Source organism: Dysidea avara, chromosome 2 (genome assembly GCF_963678975.1).
Source record: "Dysidea avara chromosome 2, odDysAvar1.4, whole genome shotgun sequence".
Lineage (NCBI taxonomy): Eukaryota > Metazoa > Porifera > Demospongiae > Dictyoceratida > Dysideidae > Dysidea > Dysidea avara.
Window position 1 is genome coordinate 6060507 of NC_089273.1, and position 20201 is coordinate 6080707.

The window sequence follows — 20201 nt, forward strand, 5'->3', positions numbered from 1 at the left end:
CTATAGAGTAGAATAAAAAGGCATTTAATTTGGAAAGGTACCACAGTGAGTTTGACAGCTTTGAATCATGATTTGAATTATTTTTATATTCTGCATAGATTACTGTGTGTACACTACAAGATTATAAATTATAACAAAGTTAAATCCTAAAATTGTCAAATAGCATTTATTGTAAGAATACTGTTATGCAGCTAAATCCACATGAATGTTAATTATGCTGTTATGACAATGGCAATCAATCGATGAAATCTAAAGCCATTTTGTGCTCACGCCATTATTCATGAGGCATGGTGTCACATTCTCTATAGGATGCTCTATTTTCAGCAGGCCTAGTCACAATTAATAAAAGCATGATTCCTTCTAACCACCAGAAGAGATAAAATTAATTACATGAAAGTTTCATATAATATGACAAATTGTGATATTAATATAATGCACATAATTATTTTTTTGTTCAGTATGTTCTGCAAAATTACTTTCATAATTAAACTTTGGAGATCAGAATTTGGTGTCTTGAGTACACTGCAAATCATTATCTTCAGTGTCATCATCACCAGTATCCCTTTTTGCTGTGGGTACACAAATAAGGATGTGATCTTTTCAACTCACAACAATCTACAGTTCTTACATGTAGCAATTTGAGCTTTGCCACTGAAATCTTGATTTGATGTAGGCATGGGCGGTGATGACACATGGTCATTACAAATGACATTATCATTAGCAGACAATGGAATGTTTTTAATTCTGTTATCAGTAGCTAATAAAATACACATACACATATTATTATATATTTGTCACAGGATTTGCAAAACCTTTTTACACATACAATTCATAAATATTAAAATATTGTGACATGCTTTGTGAAAGGGAGTCTTAATTCATTTTATGAATAATTATTCTATACCGTCTTTTGAAACAATTATGACCGGGATCAATATTTAATCAAACAATCAAGGGTTTTATCAAGCAATCAAGGGTTTTCTTTGTACAGTGAATGAAGCAATAGCGAAAGTAGCATTCAAACATCTTTGATAGCTACAGTAACTTTTAGCAATGCAAGAATTTACCATGCTCTACTATAAGAGGGAGAGAATACTTGCATAGCTGTACTTCTTCCCTTAATCTAATACATAGCTCACTGGAGTTAAGTGGGAAAAAGTCAAAAAACAGCAAAATTTTGGCTAATACAGCCAGGACCACCTAGAAATTTGAAGGTGCTCACGGCAAATCAAGAATGTGGTGCCCCTATAACTGATATAGCTAGGTGACCTTAGTGTGTGAAGCACACTGAACCTAGGGGGGGTCTGGGGGCATGCCCCCCAGGAAATTAGACCCTCTGAGAGTGAATATGAAAGTGATTTCAGAAGTTTATTACATTATATTTATTAATGTTTATTCAGCTGTTGACTGCTCTATCATAGGGAATCTCAAGCTGCCAAATACTTTTCATGTAGGAAATTTTTAAACCCTATATCCCTGTGAAATTGAAAGTGAGACTAATTAACAGTTTGTTCAAGTAGCTACTATAGCTAAATATTTATCTGACTGCTCTATTAGGGTGACTGTTCTATTAGAGTATCTTGATATTAATAATATCAAATTGTTGATGCCCAGCTCCTGGGGCCCTCAACAAAGTGAGACGCAGGGAAAATTGCCCCAGTTGCCCCCCTCCCCATCCCTTTTGGTGGCCTGAACACAGTATTGTTGAAATGAATACAGCACACATGCAGCTTTGAAGTGTGTAGCCATGTGTAAAATATCGAATAAAAGTGCATTTTCAGCTTGATCTTTTTACCCACATTATAATAATATCATATGCAGTGTTACATCAACTTACAATGAAGATTTGATTCTAGCGTAACCATATTCTTGCCATTACTGGTGTTACCTCTACTAGAGGGCTTCATGGTATTTAATTTGCTATGCTGTGTAAACACCAACAACAGAGGGTAAGTCAACAAGTTTTATGGGTCCACTTGTACTTACAGGTGCCTCAGAGTATGAACTCAATATTCCGCGTTGCTTGATGAATTTCAAAAACTACATTACAAAAAAAAAAATTGTAATAAGATTTTAGTAGTAGAATGCCAATAATTTTAATAATGGCTATAGCTATTACTTGATGTTGGAGAACTTGATAAATACATAGTTTCCGTGTTGTGTAACACATCCAGGATATTTGTTCTGATTTTGTAAACACAGAGTCTGAGTGCTGTAGGCTCAAAGGCAGAATGTTTGCAAATCAGATTAAACCCACATAAGTGTGATACGACTTCTTTTGTGGCATGGAGCATGCAAGAAATTGAAGGAAGCCATTTTTGGATAAATACAGGGAGCAAGAAAACCGGGCTAATATTGGCTATTGCTGAGTGCTATGTCTAAGGAATATTTTTACTGTCTTGATGGTCTTCTAATTTTAGTTTATTTGATAGGGGTATTACTATTCACTGGACTGGACTACTGTACTGAAACACTGGACTGACATATTTTTGGTTTTTAAGTATGTTGTAGTGGGAATTTGATTTTATTAAGTCACACTACCTAAAGGAAAATTTTGGGTCAATTACTACCGTTAAATACTGAATGCTGAATACAAGCAGTGGAATAAGTGAAAACAGTCTAAGGATTTCAGTGCTGCTCTACAGTACTTATAAACTCCTTACCCTTGTGTATAGTGCTGCAGGACCGTAATGGTGATAGTTAACTAGAGATATAGACTACAGTACAATTCCAAATAATATTATGGTCTCAAAGATAGTAATTAATCTACAGCAGTAGAGCAAGGTATTAAAAGGAGAAAGAACAACTCTTTAGTTGAGTAATTTTGTAAAAAAGTCTAGCTAAGACAGATTGATTCAGAATAGATTGTTATTATAGTATTGCTTACCATTCTAGGTATGAATTTTGTGTAATGTGTGAAGTTATTCCATATCTAATCCAAAACAGCCAAGCTGTAAAAAAAACAGTGCGGCCCTCAAAAAGGTTATGGTGAAAAAAGATGTGAAATCCAAGGTGGCGGCCAAGAAATGGCTGTGATGGTAGGTTAATGGTAACAATTTTAATAACGTTTGCCAAGACTAAGCGGCACAAAAAATTTCACCTCAATTGTCGTTATTAAAATTTTTACCATTAACCTACCATCACAGCCATTTCTTGGTAGCTACCTTGGATTTCACATCTTTTTTCACCATAGCCTTTTTGAGGGCCGCACTGTTTTTTTACAGCTCTGCTGTTTTGGATTAGATTTCATTTCTTTTTGTATTTGTATACCACAAAGCTGGCCTATGGCCGGCTTTGGGACTTTTTAAACCTGTCTTTTTTTTCTTTACCACATGAAGAAGAAAAGATGAAGCAGATGTACTTTAAATATTTCTGATTTTATCAGTAAATGTACAAATTATATATATAATACATATATTTATTACAGAACTCTCCATGGTGGTTTCTTTGTAATTGAACAATCTACAAGGTGACTTCTTCTTGCTGCCCTCTCTACAGGGTGAATTGTTAGTAGCTGAATTCTGTGCAGGCGATTTGTTTGCAGCTGAGCTCTTTACAGAATGGTTTCTTTGTAGCTGAACTCTCTACAAGGTAACTTCTTCTAACTGATCTTTCTACAGGGCAATTTGTTTGTGGCTGAATTTTCTACAAGGTGATTTCTTTGAAGCTGAACTCTCTACATGATGGTTTCTTTGTAACTGAACTCTCTACAAGGTAATTTCTTCTAGCTGATCTCTCTACAGGGTGATTTGTTTGTAGCTGAACGCTCTACAGGTGATTTCTTTGCAGCTGAACTCTCTACATGATGGTTTCTTTGTATCTGAACTCTCCACAAGGTAACTTCTTCTAGCTGATCTCTCTACAGGGAGATTTGTTTGTAGCTTAACTCTCTACAGGTGATTTGTTTGCCGCTGAACTCTCTACATGATGGTTATTTGTAGTTGAACTCCCTACAAGGTAACTTCTTCTAACTGATCTTTCTACAGGGAGATTTGTTTGCAGCTGAACTCTCTACATGATGGTTTCTTTGTAGCTGAACTCTCTACAAAGTAACTTCTTCCAGCTGATCTCTCTACAGGGAGATTTGTTTGTAGCTGAACTCTCTACAGGTGATTTGTTTGCAGCTGAACTCTCTACATGATGGTTTCTTTGTGGCCGAACTCTCTACAAGGAAACTTCTTCTAGCTGATCTCTCTACAGGGAGAATTGTTTGTAGCAGAACTCTCTATAGGTGATCTGTTTGCAGCAGAACTCTCTATAGGTGATTTGTTTGTAGCTGAACTCTCTACAAGGAAACTTCTTCTAGCTGATCTCTCTACAGGGAGATTTGTTTGTAGCTGAACTCTCTACAGGTGATTTGTTTGCAGCTGAACTCTCTACATGATAGTTTCTTTGAAGCTGAACTCTCCACAAGGTAACTTCTTCTAGCTGATCTCTCTACAGGGAGATTTATTTGTAACTGAACACTCTACAGGTGATTTGTTTGCAGCTGAACTCTCTACATGATGGTTTCTTTGTAGCTGAACTCTGTACAAGGTATTTTATATTAGCTGATGTCTCTACAAGGTCACTAGTTTGTAGCTGAACTCTCTACATGATGGTTTCTTTGTAACTGAACTCTCTACAAGGTGACTCCTTCTAGCTGAACTTTCTACAGGGTGATTTGTTTGTAGCTGAACTCTCTACAAGGAAACTTCTTTTGGCTGATCTCTCTACAGGGAGATTTGTTTGTAGCTGAACTCTCTACAGGTGATTTGTATGCAGCTAAACTCTCTACATGATGGTTTCTTTGTAGCTGAACTCTCTACAAGGTAACCTCTTCTATTGATCTCTCTACAGGGTGATTTGTTTGTAGTTGAACTCTCTACATGGTAGTTTCTTTGTAGCTGAACTCTACAAGGTAATTTCTTTTAGCTGAACTATCCATTTCCATAGTTGCATGAACTCCCTATAAGGTAAATTTTTCTAGCTGATCTCTCTACAGGGTGAATTGTTTGTAGCTGATCTCTATACAGGTTACTTGTTTCTAGCTGATCTCTTGAATTCTCTTCAGGGTGACTGCTCTAATAGGATGACTGCTCTATTAGAGTATCTCGATCTCGCACTTGCTGCACCAAGTTGGATTTCGTGTTATAACTCCTTAGCTTTAAGGCTGATTCTTCTACACCATTGAAGAGCCTTTTTAAGATGATTACTCTTTCTATACAGCAATTTTCAAAGCATTCGCCCTAGCGGTTTATCTGGTAGGCGTGGCAAGTAGTCGTTTTTTATTAGCTAATCTCGATTGCGTAATTGTTACACACTGTTGGTTTTTTCGTTGTATCTTCCTGGTTTTTAGCTCGATTTCTTTCAAACCACAAAAGGTTTGAGGTTCAACAGTTAACATATTCACCCACCTATTTTCAGCCTCTTCCCATGCGCGGTTTACCCTGTAGGCGTGACAACATATTGGTGTTATTTTTCGTGAATAATCGATCGTAACTCTTTTCCTATTTATCGTATCCTAGCCAAAGGTGGTACAGAGATGCGCCTTTATACCCCCTTCTGTGTGCCAAATTTCAAGGCAATTGGATATAGCGTTCGCGTTTTATAGCAGTTTTTGTAAGTGTGTGAAAAGAGGAAGAAAAATAAGAAGAAAAAAAAACCAGGAAACTAAGCCAATTTTTTAAGTCGCATATCTCGGGAACGCTTGAAGCGATTTCGCTCTAATTTGGAATGTGGAGTGCTGAAGGTGGAGGGAGTATCAGGGGCGGATCTAGGATTTATAAAAGGGGGGCTAACTCAAGGTACTATATAATCTCTTGGGTAGAGGTGTGCGAAGCACACTTCCCAGCATGCAAAGCATGCTGTAACTAGGGGGGTCTGGGGCATGCCCCTCCAGGAAATTTTGAAAAATAGATGCTAAAATACTGCAATTTGGAGACACTTCCACATAAAATTTTCTGCCTGTAGATATTTTATATACTGCCTTTAGATTATAGGTATGGCTCTGAAGCATTTTGGTAATGGAAAAGTTTGGGTATGTACAGACAACCAAGTACATAATGCACCCCTCTCACAATTGCACAACACTGAATAGGTGCATGTTAGAATAATAATGTTGAAAGTGGAAAATTTTGAAATTTGAACAACACAAGATTGAATCTGAGAGCATTTTCAATGGTAATTGTGTACCTGAATTAAGTATTGTCATACATATTAACTACACAAGTAGATGAATAAAGCCCTTTAAACAGACCAATGCACTTCATTGTACGTATAGGCGCAGGTAGGTTTGGAAAAATTCCATAACAGAACCAACTACATGTTTCCAGTGAATGTTCTATTAGAGTAGTTAGCTGACTGCTCTATTAGAGTATCTCGATCTTGTACACCTCCAATGCTGATCCAGGTCCTTGTTGCATAAATTTTTGCATAAATCCACTGATAATACCTTGGAAAGATGTTTATAAGGTGGTTTTATGAGTATTTGTATTATTAGTGATCATATAATTATGCTAAGACAAAATTTCATTATAATACTCAGCATATTGATCAAGTAAAGCCTAAATATGAAGGGGGGGCTTTAGCCCCCAAAGCCCCTCACCCCCTGGATCCGCCCCTGAGTATCCACAGCAAAAATCATCTTGTTTCATCAAGGCAGCACAAAGCTACGGAGGTGCGAAAATTGCGTTTTCTTCTTGTCAATATACTCACGGGTGTTACGCGCCGGCTTCTTGGGCCGCACGACATACCGTGTGTCTTGATATGGTAAGTGTAGCCATAAACCATAGTATATCAGTTATTTACCATAGTATGGAACTTGTGAACTTCACCACGGGTGTTGTATAACATATACTACACCTGTGATGAAAATCGAAGTGCCACACTGTATTATTAAATGTGTTAGCATGGATATTTATATGAACGCTCCACTAGAGAATCTTAATTTTGAGGAAAACATTTCAAGACGGTTCTGCATTCTAAGAAATGAACCTGAGTTTTATTATGTTTCCATAAAGAGTGTTCCATGTTGTTAGTCACTCTCATTTGGGTCGTCAAGATGATGTGTTAAGTTCCTGGTAGTTTCTAAATGTTTATTTTAAATAAAGCTTCCTGAAAACTACTGTAGAAGGAAATACACTCATTTACTTCTCCATCACCAATACCAGAGTATTATACATAAGATTACGCACTTACACACAGTCAGTGGGTAGTTTTGATGCATGATAAAAATACCTCAAGTGATTATTATAGGCACAAAATGAACACTCACCTCTGGATTTCTGATCACATAGAATAATGCGATAAACAAACCCTATTGTTAGGAAGATACTTTCATGCAAATAGCTATTCAAATGGACATACTTGCAAAGTATTAAGAACTGTAAATATCCATCCAAATACTGCAGTGTCTTCATTTATAGCCAGTAGTCCAAACAACCAAGTCATCCCAAGCAGTGGTAGTAAGAGTACTGTTGCCTTGACGAGTGCCCTATAATACAATGATTGCAGCATGTTAAAGTGTTACACAAATTTAACTGTATCATAAAAACTACAAAGTGCAATCAATTAAAAAATGAAGTAGGGTTCCAGTGAAGTAAAGAAACAAGAAACTTGAATGAGGGTAGTCAGTATATATGTGGGAAACCTCTACACTGGAAATGTTACGGCCATCTGTTCAGTGCCAAAGTACTACCTGTAGCTACAATCATTCATATTTCTTGTTTCGCTACTTTTGATTGTTGGAGCCTTGCTGCACTTTTTAATTAATTTTTGATTGTACTAGTTTATCAACAATTTGTTACAGTATTGCTATTATGTACACATGTAGCTGTGACTGCTTTATTGGAGTATCTTGATCTTGCAACTGAGCTACTCAATGCCATGTCTTGCTTACTGCTGATTGCAACTGCGTCCTTAAAGGTAGTGGTCATCTGGCGTATTCGAAACATTTAATGGTGTGGTCCTAGTTTAGAAGAGCAGCTACTGTACACGTATTTACTCCTTCTAAAGACACTTCAAATAGTTTTGTGACATTTAACATTGTTTCTCTAAGAAAAGTGTTGATATGAAAATTTAATTCTTTGGTATGGTTTCCTTACAAGCAGATGATGACCATGTATTGATTGAAGATAAAAGGAATGGAAATTAGCTGAAGGCAGACAGCCATCAGAAGTTGAAGACACATTCTGGCATGAAATTTTGGCTGTGCACTGCTTTGTTTGGCCTCCATTCAGAGAGGCTTGTGACTGTAGTTAGGTAGGCTGGCTGGGACATTTAAATATTCAACATCCAGTTACTTGTAAGTGTTTAATTGTTTATAACACTGTAATTGATGTTACATAGATGGACTAAGACTAGTAGTTCTCCATGATTTCAAGTGATTTTTACTTCTTATGTTATTCCTATGATGGTTTGTAAAGGCAGCATTTTGAGTTGTGCCTGTCATTTTAGGAACTAAACAGTACCCCTACTTCAGTCCATACTTAGGGATTAAATGTTCACTAGTATATCTGCAGGTGTAGGCGACCTCCCTTGTTTCCCTACTTTGTTTTTATATGATCCCTAATTGAACTTAAAGTTCCTAATTTTTCTTATTTTTGTAATAATAAATATGAATGGTGAACCCATGCATATGGCATAAAAAAAACTGGATGGCGTCACAGTTAATGTTTTGTCTAAACGATTGCCCCAGCTATCAATTATTGACTCGAAAGTGAAATGGCCATTACGCTTTGTTTTCAGCTATGTTCAGCCCGTTACACAGTACTACAAATCAAAAAACAGCAGGAGAAGCACCTGTGCAACCAATGCAGCTACCACAAAATACATGGATGACTCACACACCCCTACTATCAATAAAGTGAAATAGCTATTACACTTTGCTTTCACCTATTTTCAGCCTATTACACAGTGTTACAAACAAAGATGCTTCTGCAGTCAATCCAGTCACCATCAAAAATATGGACGGATCCCACTTACAAAATGAGAAGCCATGCATCATGCTACCGGAAATCGACACCTTAAGCTGTCAGCAAAAGGAAATGAAATACAAAGGAGAACAAAGGCAAGTCCATGATGCATACATTTACATACTGTGGTATGGCAAAAGGCACGTCTACATGTAGGAATGACAACAGTGAAAAAATCAAGGCCATAGCCTTTGCCTTTATCAAGTTACACTTGTCTGAAGGCAGGCAGGCCAGGCAGGCAGGCAGGCAGGCAGGCAGGCAGGCAGGCAGGCAGGCAGGCAGGCACTTTTGGCCTTGGTTAACCCAACCAATACTGCCAAGGTAGCAGGATGGTATTTTAGATCTGGTTTTTAGATGATATTTTGACCCAAACCTCCATGGTCCCTAATATACAGTATGGTGATTACAGTACTACTGTACTGTATGAATTGAGTATTATAAACCAATTACTCATAATATGTGCATGTATGTATTTGATTGAATGATTATTGACAGCCCTTACTTTGCAATATTAAGCATAGGAACTGTTTCTGCATTCAGTGACTTTTTCTTGCTACCATAAATCTGATAAAGGGTTACAATCAAAACAAAGGTGTTGATCTGTAATTAATAACATTGTATTAAAGTGCTATGAACTGATTATAGTATATCATCTTACCAGTATGGTTAGCAGCATGGGAGCAATGAATGCCCAAATGGCACCTCTTTCCTCAGTAATCCAACATCTATGTTAACATACACAGATATAATACTGACAAATTACTGTAAAGAGTTATATTAAAAATTCATGATAACTTCATGGATGTGTGTAACTAGTTGCAAAATATGTGACTGTCTCTGGGAAAATTAGTCTTATCACCCATTTAAAAGTATCAAGAAACACCGGTTTTAAAAATTCAGAGCGTTGTAGTAATTAAAAGCTAAGTTCCCACCATTTTAGCTAGTTTTTTAACCTAGGTTGACTGTATCAAGTAAGCTCCAAAAGGAGTGGGTGGAAGGGCCTGGAAGGCGGGAAAGACGCTGTTTAAAAAATTGAAGAGGAATGTATTGGGCCAAGTTATGGGCTATTCAGGGCTCAAAACTGGCTAAAATGAAAGGACATTTACAGCACAGGTCATTGTCCAATACCATGGAGCTGTACAGCCACACACAGCCATCTCCTAGTTGACCAGGGCTCCATCAGGACCCCAGACCACTTGTACGGCTCACCATTGTGCTTGAAGAAAGCAGCTCTGGTCGACCGTGACAGTGAAATTTGATAGTGCATTCATATAGTGTTGTGTTTGTGTGAAAATTTCAAACTTCCTGTCTTGGGCGACAAGACCGGTTTTTGCAGATCCAGTCACATTATTATATCCTGTCTGATGAAGCCAATTTTATACATAGCCTTTCCACATTTCACATTCGATACTTTATAACTTTTTGATGCCTATACAGATGCTATGTGAAGCTTTGTAACCACAGTGCACATTGTACTGTGTAAAAGATTTAAACTGACAAAGTGTCAAATTGTTACCTTAATCGCAAGACATGTTACAGTATATGAGTCAACAAGTCATGCTAATTGGAAAGTCTGTAAGACTGACTTTGTCAGACCTGGTCACAACCAACATGTACACTGTTTTAAGTACATTTTGATCAACCACTATTGAAGATAGAAAACTGTTATTTGTACTAACAGGTTTATTTATTCATTAAGGCTTTACAGTACAAGTGCTGAAGGTCTGTAGGACATCTAGTCCTACAGCCTGTTTAAAGTTGTTACATAAAATTTTGTTTGAAAAGGTGGAGAATCCATGACTGGACTTGGGCAGCCTCGAACATGCAGCCATCCGATTAATGCTTGAATGCATACAGACATACTGTACAGGAGCCTGCCAGGCGGTCAGAATATTTTCTCCTTGTCAATTTGAAGTATGTGTATCCGTGGGAACTCTAGAGAGGAATTCAACTACTTTTGTAAGTAAATAATGTAGTAGTTTAAAGTTGCTACACCTGTATAATAATATAACTAGTTACATAGTAATTTGTAACAATGATTAATAAAATTAACGTCCAAAATTGTAACAAATTTGATAGTTACATACTGTTAACTTATTATCTCAAAGTACCCATGTGGAACCAAATGAACATTATTTTATTTATTAAGGATTTAGAGTACAAGTGCTGAATGTGTGGACTCTTGAGGACACCTGGTCCTACAGCCTGTAAAAGTTGTTACATAAAGATACATGACTTGTTCTGAGAACAACTAAGGTGTTATAGTACAATACAGTACAAGTGTGTGTATTCCTAATGGACACTCAATTGCATATAAATAATTGTGACAAGCTTTGTAAAAACCAGGCACATGACCTTTTCAAGTTTAATACATTTTTCACTCTGAATGATCAAAAGAAATGATTATTGGTCAAATTAAACATACAGAGTACATCATGTCACATGTATTTGTAAAAGTTGGAAAAGCCATAAGACTGGTTTTCTCAGAGCAAGTCAAATCATTATGAACAAAACATGTATATGTTAGTTCTTACATGTCATCATTTCCATACTGTTCATGCGACACTGCAGCAGACACAATAACAATGGGAACAGGTAAACCTGAACGTCAATATGAAGTATTGAACACCATTGATGTTGCAGTATATACAAATGCTTACCCCAGCCTAACAGCATGAAAAATTTCCTTGTTTTGAACATTCCTTCATACAGTACAAAGTTCAACCAAATAAATAACATTACGGCTTCACAAAGCATCCAACTGAATGCCGCCATAAAGAAATAATGAAGTAAAATAGCTACAGTCAGACAGCTAGCCTGTGAAATATATTAAATATAGACACAAGACACATCAAGTATTGTTTATCTTACTCTGTATCTAGTAGCAGTCTCAATTCCACTTACAAATACTGTTAGGCCCAACAGTAGTGCAATGGAGAGGTTCAAATGGATGAAGTCTGGTACTTTAGAAAATACCTTCTTGCTGTATATATAAATTAGAATTAATTATGGTTTGGTGAACACATTCATTGAACATTTGCACGAACACACTTATGCACATAATATGATTTGATACAGCTTACTCAAATGCTACTCTACTGGGACTTGTGAATAGGCTAAAAGCCTGTCATACTGAGAATCAGAACTTTGTAATTAAATCTCTGATGAAATAAAAAAAAATTAAATCCAGTTGTGACTTGGTCCCCAGCAACATGCAATATAGGTATGTTCCAAAAGAAATCACTAGATGAAACATGTATTTTTGCTGGTGTGAAGTCAGTGTTAAAGTGTACACTAAAATATAGTGAAGACTACAGATCATATCCGCTGTGTAGGTTCTGCAAAACATTAAGGACATCACATATAATTTTTAAAAAGTTTTGTCCACCAGTAAGCGATTGTTAACGCTCTAGTTGACATTTTACAGTTTACAATAACAAAACGTACTGTAACACAATCATCACTACTATAGTAAATATCAAACAGATCATTGATATTCCACATCCAACATAACTGACAATTGAGAGTGCTTGAGACTGATCCTCCTACAAATGTATGCATAAAATTTAATATACATAGGATTGATATGATCTTTTAAATTATATACAAATACATATTGTCTATTTGTGTATACACATTTTCATTCATTTAGACTTAGACCACAGAAAGAAAAAAAAAGGATTTTATTGGTTCTACAGGGATCAATATCCTATAGAATATGTAGATCCCTTGTTACTTTCTCAATAGTCCCTGTCTCTGGGAATATACAAAGTGTAGCAATACTGACAATGCATGGGTGTTTAATTGGGTAATAAAGGCTTAATTAGAAGGAGGCACATTGGGCTTTATTATACTAAACATTAATCATGTTCAGGCAGCCATGAAGGTATGTACAATAATAATACAGGGTCTAAATTAGGTAGATTTCAAAACACAGCATTCTACAGAATTTAAAAACCCTCAGGCCTTGCAGCAGTTACCTCGCTGTAGTCAGGTTCCATAACACATGGTTGTTGGGTTGCTAAATTCCAACTTTTTGCAGTATAATTACTTATAAGCATCAAATAATCATTATGATATGTACCACCCATATAGCAAAAGTGCCCCAAACGTTGAGTTTTGATATAAATTTGCTCACTACCTCATGAATATTAGATATAGTATACAAGTACTGTAATTATGATCCAGATCCCTAGTGTAACATGATCTAGAAACACCTGTCTTACGGCTGCGTAACTTACCAGATTTAAGTAACCAAAACTTCCAGTGCATTTACTAAAACTAGTCTGACCAAAATTCTAATTAACAGTTAATCGAAAAGTTGTCCTAATTGATGGAAATTGTTGTAAAAGAGATACTGCCAGATATAGTGACATAAAAAGTAGCCTTGTATTATAGCGATTAATTCGGATAGAAATAAGTTACCTGTAGAGAGTTCAGCTACAAACAAGTCATCCAGTATGAGTTCATACCCACACAAAGTCAACACATTTGTGTAACAATAGTACTGTATGGTCTGAACTTACACTTTCTCCTGTTGTATCTACTAGAACACAAAAACTGGTCAAATGAGAGGAAGTACATTCAGCAAAACTATCATTGCTTCCTATCTGTTGAATACCATCTTCAGAGAACTGACCACGTTGATCACTAATAGCAACATTAAATACATCATATTATGTATACACAAATCATTGTGACATCATCTGTTTGTATGTATTTACCTTGAAAAATCGAAGAAGGCGCAACGTGTGTTAAAGTTTGATTGATTTTCAGCCTATAGGTAAGGGATCGTATCTCAGTAATACAGCACAACTTGAACTTACACAACACGTAATTATAGTTAACTGTAATGCTGTTGTTATGTTACCTTGGTAACATGACCAGTAAGAAGTACATCGACACATTAATAGATTATATACTGTATATTCACAAAATAGTTGAGTTGTATAAAGAAGGATGTGGCTTTAAAAAGAGGTAAAGGTGATGGCCAAGAAATGGCTTCAATGGTGTTAATTGTAAATAAAGCACCTTGGCCATTATTTAGGCATTTATAACATTGCAGTTATTACTAGCTGCCACCATTGATTTCACAACTATTTCACCCTGGTTGTTGAAGGTTACTTTTTACAGTTAGCTGGCTTTGCATGGATTTCTGCTTTCTTTGTAGCCAGTGGCTTAGAAACTTGTTCAACCAAAGTTCTTATCTATAGATACAATGATAAGTATGGGAGACAGAGGTTACAATAGTATGGTATTCCAGATTTTATTTAAGAATTTATAACTTATTTTTGTAATATATACTGTACAGTACTTCTTATTATATTTGTTACATACCCAAAACCCAGTCTTAAATTAAATTAGTTTTAGGGTTTAATGTATTTACCAAATTTTTTCTTATCTATACAGTATGATGATTATAATGAAGACAGAAGTTATATACAATAATGCAAATTTTGCATCATGTATCTTTGTAATACCCTTACAGAGTGCAGATTTTCAAGAGCTTCTAACAGAACACACATAGAATGTTAAAAAAATTTAGAATACATACCAATGGGCAGATTTATGCTTTTAGTATTTCATAAATTTAAACTAGAATTTTTATAACATAGAGAATTAAGAAAGTTAAACAGATGATAACAACGGTTCAGTGGTTACGAGTTTGGGAGTTAGATATGGAGTCCCTGGTTTGAGCCTTGCTCAACTGTTTTGGATTTTTGTGCAGTTTTCTTTTGCTACTCAATGACTGCTTTATTAGAGCGTTTGACCCTGCGATTTTGTTACGTTAGTTTTTACCTTCCAACTTTGTAGCTCTCACGGTGGTTTAAACTACAAAAGGTTTGAGCTACATATGAAGGCTAACCTATAATATAGACCAATTTTGATGTTACTCCTTTACATGATTTACCCTGCAGGCATGACAAAATATTGGTCTTATTATACAAATAATCATCCATATATAATTGCATGAACTTTTATCAGGTTTGCACCAGATATGTACATGAAGTTGCCTCAATACATCCTTATTGTACACCACAATTTCAGATGAATTGAGCTGTACACTTGTATTGTATGCTTAAAGTGTGCGATAAGATGAAATTATAGGTCCAATGAAAGAAAATGGAATTTAAACCTAACTATGGGTACTTGTATATAATTCAAAAATGCACTAAGTGATTTTGCAGAAATTTGGAATCTGAGGTACTGAAGGTACTCAGCAGACATAATGCAAAAATCATGTGCTTTTGAGAAGGAATCATGGAACTATGCATATGTGATAATGTGTTTTCTTCCTTCCTGTCAATATACCCACTGTGTGGAGTGCCACCTTTTTTGGCCACACAATATACTACTGTGTGTGTTTTGTGTTCATATACCAACTGAATGTTGAAAGATAAAGAAACACTGTCATCACCCAAATCTACTCTTTCTGTAGATATCTGACTAGATAAAATTAGACTTTCAATCCTTGTCCTAAAAATAACAATGATCAAGTTGTTCTGAGACAATTGTCCATACCCAGGATCAGTTGGCAGGTGAACATTTCTAGTAACAATGTTAACCACAGCAACTCTTCTTCCTGAACAAATAATAACATTATAAATTTTAATTTATAAATGTTATTTGCATAACCTTGTTCTCTTATTTGGGCAATGAGTATAGAATTTGGTATTCTAATCATGGGTGTCATTTCACCAAATGTGCTGTTACTGGAAATGTTGTAGATTGAAGGAAAGACCACACTTCCATTGTTCATCAAATCTTCTTCAGTAGGAATTTGTACCTCAATGACTACAATGGCAAAACACATTATTTACACATAAAAAGATGTGGTTTACATGTCGGAACGAGAATTTGTTGCACAGTTGTTATACTATGTTAACCATGATACGATTTCTGACCACTAGTTTTGATTACGGGTGAGGACGGGAACCAGCAATAACGCTGGAATAAATTCCCAAAATAAATTCAGGTTAACTGCTACTATATTTCTTTTTTGTTAATGCTATATACTTGGTGAAATTATATATGCCTTCAAGGCCATCACCAAACAATTTACTAATAGACAGTAGTTACGTAGTACAACAATATGATCAAGTAGAGACACATTTCAAACATAATAGAAATATTGGTCTCTAAACAATACTCACAACTAGTTACAGGTCAGCTTACCAATATTAGTTTTCACTAAGATTGCTTGTACAGATTCATTTCCACTAGTGTTTAACGTAGTACTGAACAATATGCCAACCCTCTCAGTGGCCATTTGTAATAGCTCACTAGTTGATGCAGTGTTGTCTTCCTGTGCATGAGTGGTATAACAACAATTGTGACTGAATTTGACAAAACAAGGCTTCGACGCACAAAGCTTTGTTAGGAGATATGGCGATTTTAAGGAATCATTGTGTAATAACTTCCCAGTGCCTACAGCTGTGCAAACAAAATTTGCACCAATTGTTCATCTGTTCACTAGCTATCACTGAGTGGGTGTATACATTTCTGATACCCAAAATTTGCCCTGTTTTGAGCAGCTTTTTTCGAGCGGGTAATAATATCACAGGCGGTACTAATAGGGTGGGAGGGTGGGGGTGGACGGTGGTCTTAATATACGGGTATAAAATGAAGTAAGAAGACGATTGGAATCCAGAGGCCAAGTTTGGGCTCTCCATGGCCCTCCATGGCACTCAGATTACTCCAAATTGACTGAGAACACTATTGGCGAGCTCTCTGTGAAGTCCCAGCTCACTACACACCATTATCACAGAGCCATGGCCATTTAATGGTGCCAATCTCACACTCGTGGCTTTGACAGGGTCGGAAGAAAGCTGCTACAGAAACCAGACTTGTCAGTGCTGAAGGAAGTACAGTGTGAAATATGATAGTGTATTAGACCAGCAATCCATTTCTGGTAAAATCGTAAGTTTGATTTTGTGTGTGTGGAAGCCTTGTTATGCGAAATCCGGTCACAATTGGGGAAATACTGTATAATTGTGTACTCCTATATCCATTCTTTCAAAGCTAGGCAAATGTGATAAGTATACAAGGTGTAATCTGTTGATATGGACACTTGTCATTGAAAATGAAGACACCTCCCAAGGTTATCCTTAGTACATGAGTTGCCTTGGAAACTCAGGACACCTCAATAATAAGGATACTGTATAATTTTTGTCAATCTCAAGGGGTACGTAGTTAATTATAGACATGAATAAAACACCTCGATAAAAACTTTAAAAGAATCACTGGGTATAAAGAATAAAGTGCTTCTGTGGTAAATGTATTATGCATAAAATGTACATTTACAGTATGCACATACAATACTTACCAGCAGGTTGAGCCGAATAAAACTGTTGTCACTAGGATGCAACTATATGCATACAGTAATGTTTTAAGCCTTTGAAATTCTGCAGTACTTGCTGAGTTAATTTTAAAGTAAATCAGTAGAGTAAACATGCCAAACAACTTAAAAGGTAATTAAAATAATTTTGATTGGTTTTAAATTAGCAAAAAAGTATTTTGTAAAGCATTGTAAATTAAACAGTGTGTGCACAAAATAAGTGCTATATCACTTATGAAGAAACATGGAACATTGTAAAGTACAAAAAGAAGTGAAATTTACTGTGAAAAAGAGTGCAGCATTAAGTAAAATCAAAGTTGCCATGATATAAATGTTTCCATCGATAAAAATTTATTATAATTGCAGCCGCTATATACGGTACCTTTGATTTCACTTTTATTGAAGCTATTGAAAGCCACATTCTTTTCACACCTTGGCTGTGTGGATTTTATATACACACAGAAATACAAACCTCATCAGTCATGTCTTGAAATGACACATCATTCCTCTCATCCAGTAAGTTATCCAGTGTGCCAACAACATTCTAACACAATACACACATACACACATTGAGATATAATAATGAACAAGACCATTTTGTACAGCACAGTCTATCAAGCAGCTATGCATATTTATAGTGAGTAAGCAAACTATGGAAGAGCTGGATACACTCATGAGGATTTTGGCATGTGGTGCATTTAGAGGTTAGCCTGGATTGATACCAGATTGAAACATTCTATAATTATAGTAGTAGAATAGTGAAATGCTTTCCTAATGCCTACTTCTTATGCCAAATATAGCATCTCTGCTTAATCCATTTGAATGGGTCCTGGCTGAATGAGATGTCAGAGAGCATGTTTGTATTAAGTCTACTCTTACCAGTTACAAATATAAAGTCACTGCACTCAATTTAAAAAGGTTTCAAGTTTTACTGACATGGTAATAATTTGCTTGTTGGAATTTTGGTGAGATTTTAGAGAAACAATTAAGTCTTAATGGCAAAATAATACTTGTAGTAATGCATGCACATATCCAGGGTGTCTATTTAGAGGACTTCATAACAATGTGAGCATAGTTACTCACAGATAACTGTGAGTAATCCTCACCCACACTGATCAGGTATCTAAATATGAGTGTGGAAACCTTGTTAGCCATTTTGAACTGTTGAGCTCTTTCTTTGAGTAGTAACAGACTTTACCTCAGCTATATCTTTACCTTAGCTATTTGCATAGATATAGGTTGACCATCTTCATCCATGGGTGTTTCATTCACCCTGTAAGAAGTTCAAATGTAATAGCACTCAAGTAGATACACATAGATAGAATTATGTTATGCATGAATTACTATGCCCAGTTGTGTATGTGGACACCTGTTAGTGACCAGACATCCCTTTGTATAACTGGATAAACTGATGCAAAACCTCAGCTCACTTGCTCAATAATGTAATCACACAAGTAGGGGAAGTCAGTGACTGATACACACTGTTACAGTAGCTACGTATATAAATGCAGTACATACGGTAGCTATAAGTTACACAGTTTAGAAAGCATGTATGCTGGCCAAGAGGGATCATGTCTTTGTGTAACTTGCTTACTGCTCTCTGCTGTTGTTATTGCTGCTATATACTTGCTATAGTTTTACTTTAGATTTTGCTTTTGATGATTAGTAAAATGACAGTAGGGACCCACCAATTATGTTCATTTTTACCTATTATGCCATTCTGCAATGTTCAAATTTTTCTCGATATTTATACCTCAGTTCCCATGTTTGCCTAATAAATTTGCACTTTAAGAAAATTAGTAAGTGGCTGACCACAGACTGTAAATCTTTGCTTGTCAAAATGTACGTCACAGAAAGATTGATATGCTCTAATAGAACAGTCAACTATCCAGTTATTCTATTTGATGTTTTATTAGAGTATATTGATCTTTTTCTTTGATATGTATTTTGATAACCAAGAATTTATAGTATGGCACAAGTATTCTGCCTATTATGCTAGCATTATGCTCAATGCTTTCAGGCACCAATTATGCTCATTATTACACCAGCATAATCGGCGGGTCCCTAAATGACAGATTGCTGTTCATTACATATACAGTCTTTCAATCCGCTGCTTCTTATTGCTGTTGTTGCTGAGGATTATTGTTACATTTTTACTACAGTGAACCTCTCTTATCTGGGAAGTTTGGTACATATTACCGTCTGTATCTCAGAAATGTCCATAACTAAGAATTGCATGTTACTTGTAATGTTATTGTTGCTATCAGTTAGCTTTGCAGTTTATAATTAGTGGCAGAATGGAAGTTACTACAAAGCATTTATGGTCACTCCCCTTGGCTGTAAAAATACATTATCACATAGCAATTGAGTAGTAGTTATGATTAGTGAAATAAACAAGCCACCAAAACTAATAAACAGCAACCTTTACACTCCCTCCTTGTGCTTTCGTTTAAACCAAACTTCACTATGGTCACTAAACTACTGACTAATTTGGGATATCCAGACAGTGGAGGTGCCCAGATAATAGAGGATCAGATAAGGGAGGTTCCACTGTACTAGTTTCTACATTTTGCTAGTTGTATTCTTTCCCCTTAATATGCTGTTACTACTATTGCTTGCTTGCTTACGTAGATTGCTGCTTCTGCTGCTGCTGTTTGTGTTTGCAGCTAGTTGCTGGCACTTGTATGGTTTGCTGCTAGTGTATGATTGCTTCTGCCTATGTACTGCTGCTGTGGCTATGACTATTAATGCTTCTTACAGCTTGCTATTCGTACAGTCTGTCTTTACTACTGCTTATGGTTCAGCTTATTGCTACGTTGGTTGGCTGATGCTGCTGCTTCTGTTGTTGTTGTAACTACTGCTACTGCTGCTGCTGCAGTTACTACTGCTGCTGCTGCTGCTGCTGTGGC

General features: G+C 36.1%; 1 protein-coding gene across 1 annotated transcript in view; it reads right to left on the minus strand.

The window, feature by feature from the left end:
- Nucleotides 1-429: 429 nt before the first annotated feature.
- Nucleotides 430-20201, minus strand: part of LOC136247733 (uncharacterized) — a 38640-nt gene continuing 18868 nt past the window's right edge. Inside the window, exons 19-38 of the mRNA XM_066039560.1 lie at nt 18508-18565; nt 17765-17836; nt 16131-16260; nt 15591-15749; nt 15477-15537; nt 15335-15431; nt 13679-13731; nt 13481-13604; nt 12402-12499; nt 11826-11937; nt 11615-11771; nt 11489-11555; nt 9613-9679; nt 9457-9554; nt 7348-7474; nt 7256-7297; nt 1987-2040; nt 1838-1925; nt 629-757; nt 430-569 (exon numbers count right to left, since the gene is read on the minus strand). Of these exons, the coding sequence (XP_065895632.1) occupies nt 499-569; nt 629-757; nt 1838-1925; nt 1987-2040; nt 7256-7297; nt 7348-7474; nt 9457-9554; nt 9613-9679; nt 11489-11555; nt 11615-11771; nt 11826-11937; nt 12402-12499; nt 13481-13604; nt 13679-13731; nt 15335-15431; nt 15477-15537; nt 15591-15749; nt 16131-16260; nt 17765-17836; nt 18508-18565 (1864 nt within the window). The 3' untranslated portion in view covers nt 430-498. The remainder of the gene's footprint in view (nt 570-628; nt 758-1837; nt 1926-1986; nt 2041-7255; nt 7298-7347; nt 7475-9456; nt 9555-9612; nt 9680-11488; nt 11556-11614; nt 11772-11825; nt 11938-12401; nt 12500-13480; nt 13605-13678; nt 13732-15334; nt 15432-15476; nt 15538-15590; nt 15750-16130; nt 16261-17764; nt 17837-18507; nt 18566-20201) is intronic.